The 12,735-nt window shown below is 43.8% G+C and overlaps 1 protein-coding gene across 4 annotated transcripts in view; it reads right to left on the minus strand.

Moving 5' to 3' along the window:
- Positions 1-11,367, minus strand: part of OLA1 (Obg like ATPase 1) — a 201,560-nt gene extending 190,193 nt beyond the window's left edge. Inside the window, exons 1-3 of one of the 4 annotated variants that reach the window (XM_073305886.1) lie at positions 11,289-11,367; positions 10,053-10,156; positions 4,732-4,875 (exon numbers count right to left, since the gene is read on the minus strand). In XM_073305886.1, the coding sequence (XP_073161987.1) occupies positions 4,732-4,875; positions 10,053-10,156 (248 nt within the window). In that variant the 5' untranslated portion in view covers positions 11,289-11,367. Of the gene's footprint in view, positions 1-4,731; positions 4,876-10,052; positions 10,157-10,297; positions 10,556-10,942; positions 11,081-11,288 lie in introns of those variants that run through there. The other 3 variants (XM_073305885.1, XM_073305884.1, XM_073305887.1) reach the window with 3 other exon arrangements.
- Between the last annotated feature and the right edge of the window lie 1,368 nt (positions 11,368-12,735).

Genomic DNA, 12,735 nt, shown 5'->3' on the forward strand with positions numbered 1-12,735 from the left:
CACTAGTTGAAGCAGCAACAGTTCCAGCACCATCACTGGTGGCAAGAATGAACTGAGGGTAGTGGGAACTGGCGGTGCCCTATATATCGTGGCATGTGCATGCCACTCCAGGGGGTACCAAAGCTGGTCCTCTATGGACACTGTTGAGTGAAAAAACTTCTAGCACCGGTGCATGTGGTGAGCATTCAACTTAGGTGTGTGTGGACATGAGCAAGCACTCGAAGAAGTAAAAATGAAAGACTCAAGATTGTCTGCACCATCTTATTAAGAAAGACATATTATTAATAAGAAACTAAGAGACGTAAGGGAATCAGGATGAATCTACTATAGATGCCTGGTTTTTAGAGATTGAATACAAAGTTACCGAAGCAACAAAATACACTACTGGAACTAAATTTTGCTCTCTCCTGCCGGGCAAAAAAAAGACAGTCCAAACTGTGGTCTTTAAATTCTCTTTCACTGCTGGCACATTTACTTTTAATGCCAGAATATAAGTGTCACACACAAGCTGACTTAAAATTGGCCCACAAACAAGTTGAAGTGCAAGATAAACAGAATAAGGCCAAAGATGATTTTATGTAATCATACGTTTTAGAGAAACTTTGGCCTGTAAATTTATGTGGTTCTGGAAAGACTGATTATCTTATACGATTGCAGACATGGCAGTGCTTTATCCAGATAAATTGTGTATATTCCTATGTGGAGTTAAATGTTTTGTTTTTATATCAAAAATTGTTGCATATATTAGACCACAGGTACGATTTTCAAAAGGGCTCAGAGATGGCCCAATTCTGTTCCCATCGAAGTGAATGGTAAAACTCCCATTGTTTATTTTAATATGAGCAGATTTCGGCTAGCATGGAGAACTTTTTTTTGGGGGGGGGGGAAGAGGAGGAATCTCATCCCAAATATCTGACAATCCAGTAAATAAAGAGATTCAGGATAGTCTTTTTAATTATAAGGAAAAAAAGCAACTTATTGCTAACTTTTATTTGAAAGCTATTTCAAATTATTGGTTTGCAATACTATTTAAAGTTTCAAGAGACAAAAAAACCTTAACTTGTATTTCAGTAATATTAAATGCATTTACCATACACAAAAAACAAACAATAAAAAAAGCCACCACTTCATTAATCACTACCCTAAATCTTCTCTCAAGTTCACAAAACATACAGACTTAACTTTGAACTTATTGAATAAATGGTTTTGTAATGATTTACAGTGTAATAAGATGCACAGAACTGTTTAGGCGATAGAATAAACAAAGTCTTGAGGTGCTGAACTGAGATTATTGAAGTAACTAAAGTATACAATGCTAGCGTTGAGACAGAAAATGTAAGCATTCATTGTGTATCCTTCTTTCAAGAGAAATAGCATACAGAACTGCATTTAAATTGTTAAGTTTGGAGAGGATATTATGGTATTCAGGCTGTAGGAGAAGAAACAAATGCCTGTTGTAAAGGAATGTGACACTGTTTATGGTTGCAGATTTAAAAGTGTAAGTTGCAAAGTATGTGGGGCCCTAACCAAATTAACGGCCCATTTTGGTCAACTTCACGATCATAGGATTTTAAAAATTTTAAATTTCACGATTTCAGATACTTGAAATCTCAGTGTAACCATGGAGATCCCAACCCAAAATGGGGCCATGGAGGGGCTGCGATATTGCCACCCTTCTGCGCTATTGCTGGCGGCAGTGCTGCCATCAGAGCTGGGCAGCCGGAGAGCAGTGGCTACTAGCCGGGCACACAGCTCTGAACGCAGCACCAGCACAGAAGCGAGGGTGGCATGGTATGGAGCAGGGCCCCCACTTTTGGTGGGGGCAGAACCAGCCCGATGGGTGGGCAATGTGTGCAACTGCCCAGGGTGCTGTGGTTGGAAAAGGAGGCTCTGTGGTCAACCCCAAACACAGCCTGCCCAAGGCCCATTTAACCCCCAAGTGCCAGGGCACTGGGCCTGGAGCCAGGGGAGGCCAGGGCTGGGGGCACTATGGCCGAGGGCTCCTACCGTACAAAGGGCTCCTATGGCTTGTCCTAGCCAGGCTGGTGAGGGACAGGACTTCCTTTTCCCCTGCAGGAGCCACTCCCGGGGCTGGGTCAGACCCATCTCCAGGAACCTCCCCCTATTGCAGGAAGCTCTGCGGCTGCTAGCTGGGAGCCAAATTCTGAAGGTAGCACCACTGCCAGCAACAATGCAGAAATAAGGGTGTCATGGCAGGGTATTTCCATCTTTACTTCTGTGCTGCTGCTGGCTGCCTTCAGAGCTGGGCGGCCAGCCAGCATCTGCCGCTCTCCAGCCGCCCAGCTCTGAAGGCACAGCAGAAGTAAAGGTAGCAATACATACTCCTGGGGGAGTTCTCTGCCAAAAAATTAAAAATTCTGCACACACTATTTTAAAATTCTGCATATTTTATTTGTCAAAAACAGTATAATCACTCCAGTTTCAATTATTTTGGTAATTTTTTTCAAAATACCTATCAACAATACACATAACAAAAGACTCCTCCAGGGGTAGAGAGTTAAAGAAACTCCTACAACAATCCAGTTGGGGGGTGCTGGATGGGGCCCCCAGACACCTGAACTCCCCTCCCCCAGAGCCCAGCTGTGGGGATACTTGCACCCTCCTCCCCCCAGAGCCCAGCCACAGGGCAGCCACCAGCCCAGAAACTTGCACCCCCAGAGCCTTTCTTCCCCCAGTTTCTTTACTGTCCCACCAGGGAATATGGTGTGACGTGGCCCTGCCCTTTCTCACCCTTTGCCAGAGCTGGGTTTTTCAGTCCCTCTCCCACCCCTGGAGAAGGAGGAAAAAGTCCAGCAGCCAGACCATGCAGAGCCTCTACCCCCGCCAAGTGGGGCACTGCAGAGGCTAGTGGCCAGCAGCTCTGCAGCCCCAATTCTGCAGGGGAAACAGTCTAATTCTCATATCCTTTGAGTATCTATAAAGTCAAGCAAGCTTGTAAAAATGAATCAGAGTGCTGTTCAAACTCTGACTTTCATGTAACTGTGACTATTTATGCCTAAAAGTTTAGTAAGAGACAATATTCAGTAATATTTAAGAAATGGGAAAAAAAAAAAAAGAGTACTAACTGGCTACTTTAAAAGTGTCAATACTGTTTCTATAAGAAGAACAGAAATTGAATTAAAACAGAAGTTTTTCCGCTTAAACTGCATTAAGACAAAGGAAAAATTATTATCCCTTTGATTTTTTCACCCATGTCACCACCTTCACTTTACAACACAGACCCCAGAAGGGTTTCAATCCCCTACCTTCTCCTCCTCAAAACACCATTCTTCCATAAGGCCCATCAGTGTTAACACACCACTATGTCTTGGAGTAGGATTCAAGAAAACATTTAAAAAAACAAACTGAGCTATTATGCCTTGCAACCACTATGTCTGGTGTTTCTACAATAAACTATCTTGTAGTTTTGTTTTCTTAGATTGCAAGCTCACTGGGGCAAGAACTAAAACTTTACTCTATATCCTGCATAGCACCACTTATGCTATCAGTGATCATATTAGAAGAAATTTATAACAAAGATCTCTATACTAGTTTTTCTAATACTGGAAAACAAATTATTTGAAAAGTATTAGAAATATGTACTTATCAATTACAGTTAGCAACAGGTTTGCAAGTTTTAAGAAATTAATATTTGGCCAACAATTTCATTATCTCTTTTAGTTCTACTGCTGATTTGGTACTAAAATTGAGTTGTAACAAACCGTGCAAAATATACAGAAATGCAGAGATACACCACATTTATTGTCTGATTATTTCACATTGATTATGATCTGGCTACATCAGCAGCCTCAAAACTAGAATTTCTAAGCGATAAAGAAAGGTGTTTATACAGTTTTTGACTTCCAAAAGCAAATAAAAAGGGGTCATCTTAAAATTAAGATTTTTGGCTTTTACGTATGTATACACCAAGTCTGATACTGAACATATTAGATATAACTTTAATATGTCTTATAACAGAAAGAAGAGTAGAGACAGGCGATAAAATTGATTGGAAGCTTTTATATGCATGTCTTTCTGTTTCTTTAACTGTTTATAGGACAAATGAAAGAATATCATAGAAGCATATAAAATAATAGTAGAAAGAGGTTAACTAAGAGTGGACATTTTTCCTCTTATAAAAAAAAAAGATGACATTTAATGAAACTCAAAAGCAAATTTACAACCACCAAAAGTAAACAGTGGGCCAGTTAGAAAAAAAATAACCTGTGCAACTCACTAATACATCATCATTGAGGCCCTGAGCTCAGTAAAATTTTTAAAAGGGATTAGAATATTTTAGGGACAATTAGAGCATATACATTTATTTTAAAATAGGATAAAAAAAATAAGATGTAAACCCACCATGGCATAAACCAGCTCTAACAGATGAAGATCCTCAATGGGCAGCTTAAATCATAATTGTTCAATCTGGGATGAGAGGATACTGGACTACATAGTCTGATCAGGAATGGCAATTCCTATGTTCCTAATTGTTCTGTCACAGATGTCAGATGGAAGGCACAAGATTCCAATTACTTGTACATTTCAAGTCACATTCTAAGAGGTCTTAATTCTAAACTAAAATCACACACACTGAAGTAGTCTTTAGAAGAAGGTGATTAAAGAAAAAAGCCAACACTGAACTGACATTCATCTTTTACAATAACTTAGGACAGTTTTTGTTAAAAAGCATTTTAGCTGGGAAAAAAAAAAAATAAGATTTAGAGTTACCTTGGAGGCTTATGGTACTGGCATAGGAAGTCGAACCTATCATCTGGCACAGGTACCCGACTCTCATTTGGATCAATAGTGCAGAAAGGGAAGTTTTCTGCTGCTGCCTGACTTTTTGTTAACACATTAAAGAATGTGGATTTCCTAAAAACAAAAAAGACCCTCTTAATCCAGTTTCATTTAGAGCAGGGGTTAGCAAACTTTTTGGCCCAAGGGCCACATCAGGGTTGCGAAATGGTATGGAGGGCCAGGTAGGGAAGGCTGTGCCTCCCCAAACAGCCTGATCCCAGCCCCCTATCCGCCCCCCTCCAAACCCATGACCCATCCAACCCCCCCTGCTCCTTGTCCCCTAACCACCCACTCCCAGGAACCCCAGCCCCTAACCGCCCCCTCAGGACCTCCCCCCGTATCCAACCCCGCCTGCTCCCTGTCCCCTGACTGCTCCGACCCCTATCCAGGCCCCTAGCCCCTGACAGGCCCCCAACCCATCCAACCCCCCCACTTGTCCCCCGACCGCCCCCTCCCAGGACCTCCCATCCCTAACTGCCCCCCCAGGACCCCATCCAACCCCTCCACTCCCTGTCCCCCCACTCCCAGGACTCCCCGACCCTCCAGTACCCCACCCCCTATCCAACCCCCCCGTTCCCTGACCACCCCCAAACCTCCACCCCATCCAACCACCCCTTGTCCCCTGACTAATGCCCAGGACCTTCTGCCTCTCATCCAAAGCCCCCCCCCCCCCCTTACCATGCTGCTCAGAGTGGCAGGACAGGCTTATTGGAACACCTTGGAGGTGGGCAGGCGCAAGCCATGCTCCCTGCGCGGCAGCATGGCCACGGGGGAGGGGGAACAGCAGGGGAGGGGCCGGAGGCTAGCCTCCCCGGCCGAGAGCTCAGGGGCCGGATGTGGCCTGCAGGCCATAGTTTGCCGACTTCTGATTTAGAGGTATTAAAAAGAACAAGATAAAAAAATTCTCTCATTCTATTCTGAGATCCAAAATACAAAGACCGGATCCCACAAAATAATTAATATTTTGAACAAAGATCATACCACCATGAACTAGTACAGACCAGAAGAGGAGTTAAAAATTCATTAAACATTTTCAGCTGTCCCTCTTCTAGTACAATATGCTTTCAAAGGTACAAAGGGGAAAATGGAAACACAACCCTCATTTGTGTCTTTAAAATTGTCTCACTAAATGTTATCAAAACAAAACAGAGGTACAGTAAACCAAAAGCAGATCACAAAAATGTTTTGTTCTCAGGGCAAAAACTACACTTTTTCCTACCATGCAAAATAAGATAAAATGGCCAGGCATGAAACAATTATTTTCTCATCCAACTGAAGTAGTTCCACACTGACAAATGAGAGTTTGAAACTCTTTCCCCGTTTCTACAAACTCTTGTTCTTTAAATACCTTGGGCATTATTTAGATCCATAGCATCTTTATCACTTGTGCTGGGCAGAACATTTAGACTTAAATAGGCAAGAGACAAGAGATGAGAGGAAAATCTAAAGAGGAGAAGTCTGAAGAGGACATTGTATTAAACAATTTGAAATATTCTATATGGATACACTATTCCTCTAGTTGAGAGATAGAAGTATCTTAAACTTTCTTTACCACGTGAGCTAGCCACCAATAGTAGAACCGCTATCAATATCAAACTATTAAGTAGAGCATTTTCACTCACACCATGTTACAGACTGCTTATATATCGCTCAGTCTGCCATTTGTTTTGAACTTTACTTGACTCCTCAGTCCTCTCTGAATGCCTAATACGTAAGTCCATTGAAGAGAACAAAAAGGCTCCCATTACCTTCAATATTCTTTGGATGAGACCATGAGTTATAAGTCTACTAGTCTATTTTTCCTGTGTTGCTATTATTGCCCTTTTAATTTCAGACAGATTCTTGGTGGCTTATAGAAAGCTATGAAAAAATCCCATTATTAAAATCAGAATTTTGAAAGTTGAATGAGTTAAATATACAATACAACCATCAGATAGTTTATTTTGTTATTACGCGCATCGTACCTAAAACCATTTGTCTCAAAGAGATGCTATCCACTTAAAGATTACATTTTCATCTGAGAATTATTAGCCTACTAGTTTCAGGGTAGCAGCCGTGTTAGTCTGTATTCACAAAAAGAAAAAGGAGTACTTGTGGTACCTGAGAGACTAACCAATTTATTTGAGCATAAGCAGTCGATGAAGTGAGCTGTAGCTCACGAAAGCTTATGCTCAAATAAATTGGTTAGTCTCTCAGGTACCACAAGTACTCCTTTTTCTTTTAGCCTACTAGTGTGACAAAACTCCAGTTTGTTTACTTGGTGTATCTGGCAATATTCTTGTTTCTGGTACACAACTTTCACCAGGCAAAAACGTGTGAACAAGCAGGTGTGAGCAGAGAACGCAATGGAAAGAGCAAGGAGGGTATAGGAATGTAGGCCCACATTAGAAGATTTGGGTGAACGATGGCTTTAAATGGAGTTGGATATTAGCATAAGCAATGAGACCAAAAGTACATGACCAAAAAGAGTGAGATCATGAGAAAAGCGTTGTGTTGTTGAAGTGACCCTTTGAAATATCAGTGTTCATATTTAATATTTGTGCTGAAGTAATAGAAATAAAACACTTAGTTGGATACTAGGAGCAATAAGATTTTTTTATGTATTATTTAAAAAATGGCTTCATCTGGCCTTAGCTAAGTTGTTGGTTAAAGAGTATTATAAAAGGTAAACTCTTCAAGGGATGGTAACATCTGCCTGACAAAGCTGGAGATGACCAACATGGCTCTAAGCATCCCTGGGTTTAACCTGTTCGTAAATATCTTGATCAAATGCTTATAAATGTTTTGTTGCTAGTTGGATATAGTAAATTGCTTATTATTTAGGCTTTTTAGGCATGTTTAGATCAATTGTATAAATAGCATCTAACCTTTAGATTTAATAAAGAAATTTATGGTTAAATTAGTATTATGGTAATACCCTGTATAAATAATAATTACAAGAGTATTTTTGGTGCTGCTGTCCTCAGAAAGTTTTAAAAGGAACTTCTTGGCTAATAGGAAAGCAACATATCATTTTTCTTTAAAATTATATATAAAAATTAAAAAAAATACCATTTAAGTTGTGAAGTTATCAGAATTTTTTAGGATCAATTCCAAAACAATTACCAGTGTCTGTTTAAGTTTATTTTCATATTTGTATAAAGTATTTTATAAGTCAGTGAAAAAGAAAATGCTGCAATCATTTAACAACTAAAAGTTTTATTCCTGTTTGTACTATACAAATTTAATGTGAGGAGGAAGATTTTTTTAAAAAGTAAACTACCACCAATCTGATCACCTATTGAGGTCTGGGAGCATATCCAGAGGTTCCACCCCCAGCCTAAGGGAGGGAACAACTGAACCCGGGACTAAAATAATTCCAGGGGACAACTAACAGAGGGCAATCGTCACTAACCGACACTATCTTTGGACACAGCAGCACGTAGGATCCTTCTTTGGACCCAGGCATGAAGGCTTGCTGCACACTGACCCTGGCCCATTCAAAAACGGTTCAGAAGGTCCATAAGCAGCGTGGCAAATAAAAGCTGAGTAAACGCATGGTCAGGTCAGTTATAAGACACTGGTTTCTGATGTCCATTGCAGACCATTATTCATGCCACACTGACATCACAGAGAAATCTGGGCAGGGGAAGTTGCCCATAATAGGTGTCTCGACAAGAAGCACATTCTTGGGTGGTCAAAGAGGTCTGTGTATAGTGGTAAGCTCAGGTCTGCCCTGATCTTGTCAACCATTCTGTCTGTAGCATCCTCATGGCAGATGTGCGGAAGAGTGATGTTTAACATGGGGAGCCACAGCACTGATGCGGGTCAAATCGTGCTAGTTATGATCCGCATGGTGGCATACAGATGAACATTAACCATCTTGATGTGAGACAAATGGCGTCAGATTGGACCACAACATGAAGTGAGCTGTAGCTCACGAAAGCTCATGCTCAAATAAATTGGTTAGTCTCTAAGGTGCCACAAGTACTCCTTTTCTTTTTGCGAGTACAGATTAACACAGCTGTTACTCTGAAACCTGTCATTCTGCTGCAGAGTAACAGAGGCCTAATCCGAATGATCAGAAAGTTTGAACATTTCTGCCCCATGTGCCAGCCAATTTACTTATGTTGTTATGCAACCTCACCTTAGCATCAGTTTTCCAAATGTAGCATAATCACCAATGACTATTAATAATCTACCATAAACTTCATGCATTACCCAGTCATTCCAACATCTTCAATTAAAGAGAAGTCACTTAACCTCTTTGATAGGGGCTTTTGAGCTCTACAGATGAAAAGAGCTATTATCACACTTCCTATCAAATTTCTCTCACACAAACAATGTAGCACTAAACTTTTATATAAAGTCATTTCATTCACAGACCTCAGAAAACTTGACCAAGAAGGGAAAATATAAAGTTATTCTTAGTGCTTATGATTGTGGCATCATTAACCTGCCCTGTCTACAGTCTTCCCTCTTAAACTTACCCATTATTGCTACTATTACAACATACAGCCCACAGAAGCATGAAAGTTAGGAATGGTAATAACAGATTACTAACATTATCTCCCTGGCAATAAAGGATTGTTTCTTTCAGTATATTCTCTCTCCACTATAATTTTTTCAGCCCTTTATGTAAGGTTATTGTAGAACAGGATAGTACTTTTCATGTTCTCAACCTAAAAGCACTTCAAACTTAAAAAAAAAAAATTAGATTTTATCCTTCATTTTAGACATGTTTCCACACAAAATATAACCAGTTTTCAAATGAGTGGCTTTCAGAAATGTTCCGATTTAAGCCAACACCGCAAACATAGTGCATTTTGATCATTTTAAAAAAAAAAAAAAGCCACCCACACACACACAACCTACCTATTTGTTTCACAAAGGAATTGGAGTCAACTCCTCAAACACTTTATACAGATTTAGTTATTCACTTGCTTTTCATTTCCAGAGGATAGGCTTTAATGTACAAATGTGTGTCTATGACTATATTACATTTTAGCCCTCTGATTGTTGTTTCTTCACATTCAAACAAATATAATAAAATTGACAAGCCAGATCACGACTGCGATGCAAACAAATTCAACAACCAACGGAGCCTAATCAGATCACTTCATCTAACTAATAAACACATAAATAAAATAAAGCATAAAGTTTTGTTCCATCCTGTATGTTTTCAGCACTTGACTGCTAAGATGCATACTAAACACAACCAGCTACAGTCTGGAGGATGGATAAGCCCAAAGCTTCTCCTCTCAGTTACCTACCCAACATTTGGCAGCCCAACAATGCCGATTTTCAGCGACGTCCCAAATCTTCCAATGATTGGATGGGGTTTAACCCCATCATCACCTCCCTTTTTGGGGGGCATCTGAAATGACAACATAGAAAACGTTTAATATTTGGAGCCCGGTTCCCCACCCACAAGTTCCTTTCTAGTCCCTCAGAGCCTACAACAGGCAGCGTGCGGACGCCCCACACACGTTCCCCTTCCCAGAGAGATTACAGGTACCTTTCTGGGAGCCATAACAGCAGGGCACCGCAGGCAGCAGCAGCAGCCGGGCAGAGCAGCGCATGGCCCCCTCACGCAGCACAGAGACCTCGCGTGGCTGAGAAGGTGGATTTGGCTGCTGCAGCTTCTGCAAATCCCCTGCAAAGGCTGAGCTAAAAATAACCGGCTCAGAGACTAAGAGGGGGAGCGAAATTTCACACACCCCCCACTCGGCCTGCCCGAGGCAGCTACCGCCTCCTGCTCCGCTTCCAAGCCTGACGCGTGCGGACGTGAGGGGCACGGCGGAGAGTGCCGGGCGGGCACTGGGCCAGCTGGGCACCGAGTCGGGCGCCTAGGCACGGCGAGGCCGAAGCGCCCCACGCCAGGGCCGGGCGCCGCTCCCTTGGCGCTGACCAGAGAGCGGGGCAGCGGCCCACCGCGGGAGGCTGCCGCCAGCGGGAGGCGCGCCGCTGCCCCGTGCCCCGGCCCGTGGGAGGCGGCTGAACCCCAGCCCACGCCGGGGCAGCTGGCAGAGGGGCGCAGAGCTGCACGAGGCCTGCTCCGTGGCCCCCCGTTCCCGACGGGCCGGAAAGGAACCGGTGCGGCGGTGACAGCACCCAGCTCCCCCGCGGTAGACGCGGGGCGGGAGAAGGGGGGGGGGTTCACCTTGCTGAGATGAGGGGGGGTTATATTTACACTGCCCCCGCCGGCCTCAAGCACGAGAGCGCGAACACGGCGGCCACGCACGCTGGCGCCCCAGCAGCAGGCGGAACAGGCGGGGCCCGCGGGGGCGCCCAGAGAGGAAAGGTCACGCGGAAGGAGGGGGAGCCTCGCGCTCGCGCGGGCGCTGCGGGAGGCTCTAGCGGCGGTTGGAGGGGGGTGGGGGCGTCAGGCGCTGGCTCGCCGGCGCGCACGGTTCGGCTCTCCACGCCCTGGGCAGCTGGGCCTGCCACAGACCCCGCAGGAGCGGCTCTCCCCCCGCCCAGCTGCTCCGGCCCACCTCTAACGTTACCTGCTACGCGTTCACTGCAGCCCCGTGCGTGGCCAGAGACAGGCGCGGTCCCTGCCCCTCCAGCCGCAGGGCTCTCACGGCAGTAAAAGAGCTGCTTCCGTACGGGGGCGGCAGCTGGCCTCCGAGAGCGAGCACCGGGGCAAGGGGAGATTACTCCAAATGTACAGTGGCGCAGAGGTCAGGCTCCTCAGGTTCTTTGGATTCAAAATCAGTGCCTGGTAAACTGGCCGTCACCCCTCACCTGGGGCAACAAACTCTTGCTGCTGCTTTGGTGCCCGGCTGGTCCCGCGGCTCTGGGGTGCAGGGGGGGCGTTTCCAGATAAGGCTGTAGAAACCGGGGCCTGGCTAGTCTGCAGATCCCAGGGCATTTTTCGTAAACAAATAGCCGTGAATCCTTGTATAATGTCCCTTTCCTTCCCCAGCCCACCCGTCACCCAACTTTGGCAGAGTGCTGCTTGCCACACTTCTGTGCTGTGCAATTGAATGATATTGTTCTTGTGTCATTGGTAAAATGCTTTCGGATCCTTGGGGATGAAAGTCACTATATATATGCTATAAAACACTGGATTATGGGTACTATGTAAATAAATATTTTTACTCTAACTCACCCCTTATTTCTACCTGGGATGGCTGTGGTTCAGTGCACACTTTCACTCACTGGACTTGACTTCCTGTTCAGATGCCCTGGTAGAGTTGTTTTGTACTCTCTTTTCAACTCGGAACTCCTTGGCTCAGCTTCTATTTAGCCATTTTTTACAGACAATCACCCAAGCAGTGGGCATGATTTAAAAGTACTACAGAGAGAAGGCTGTATAGTGTGAATGCTGCTCAGAATCCATTTTATAATGCAGGGGTTCTCAAACTTGGAGTCAGGACCCCTCAGGGAGTCACAAGGTTATTATATGGGGGGGTCACGAGCTGTCAGCCTCTACCCAAACCTTGCTTTGAAGCCAGCATTTGTAATGGTGTTAAAAAGAAAAAAAGTGGTTTTTGTTTATATGGGGGTTCACCCTCAGAGGCTTGCTATGTTAAAGTATAAAAGTTTGAGAACCACTGTTATAATGCTTGCTGAGTTTCACTCATTAGGAGAAAGACTCTCACTTTTACATTACATGTGTTTATCATAGCTCATTTGTGATGAAGGCTTTTGCTCTCTCGGTTTAATGAGATTTAAAATCTCACTTTTAAAAAAAATTCTCCTATACAGACCCCAACTCCTCAAGCACTTTCCACACAAAATTCCTACTGAAGCCAATTTGTCTCTCAAATTGTCCCAGCTTCTTGTGATCAGCCTAAACCTTAAGGGTATGTCTACACTGCCGTGTAAGATCAGAGTTAGTGGAACTCAAGTCCATGGACCCTAGGTTTGCAAGCCCAAGGCTTAAACGTACACAGTGCACATGCACCCTCAGTTTAGAATTTCAGGACTCGGGCCCAAATCCAGGGC

This window comes from Lepidochelys kempii, chromosome 11 (assembly GCF_965140265.1).
Source record: "Lepidochelys kempii isolate rLepKem1 chromosome 11, rLepKem1.hap2, whole genome shotgun sequence".
NCBI classification, from domain to species: Eukaryota; Metazoa; Chordata; order Testudines; family Cheloniidae; genus Lepidochelys; species Lepidochelys kempii.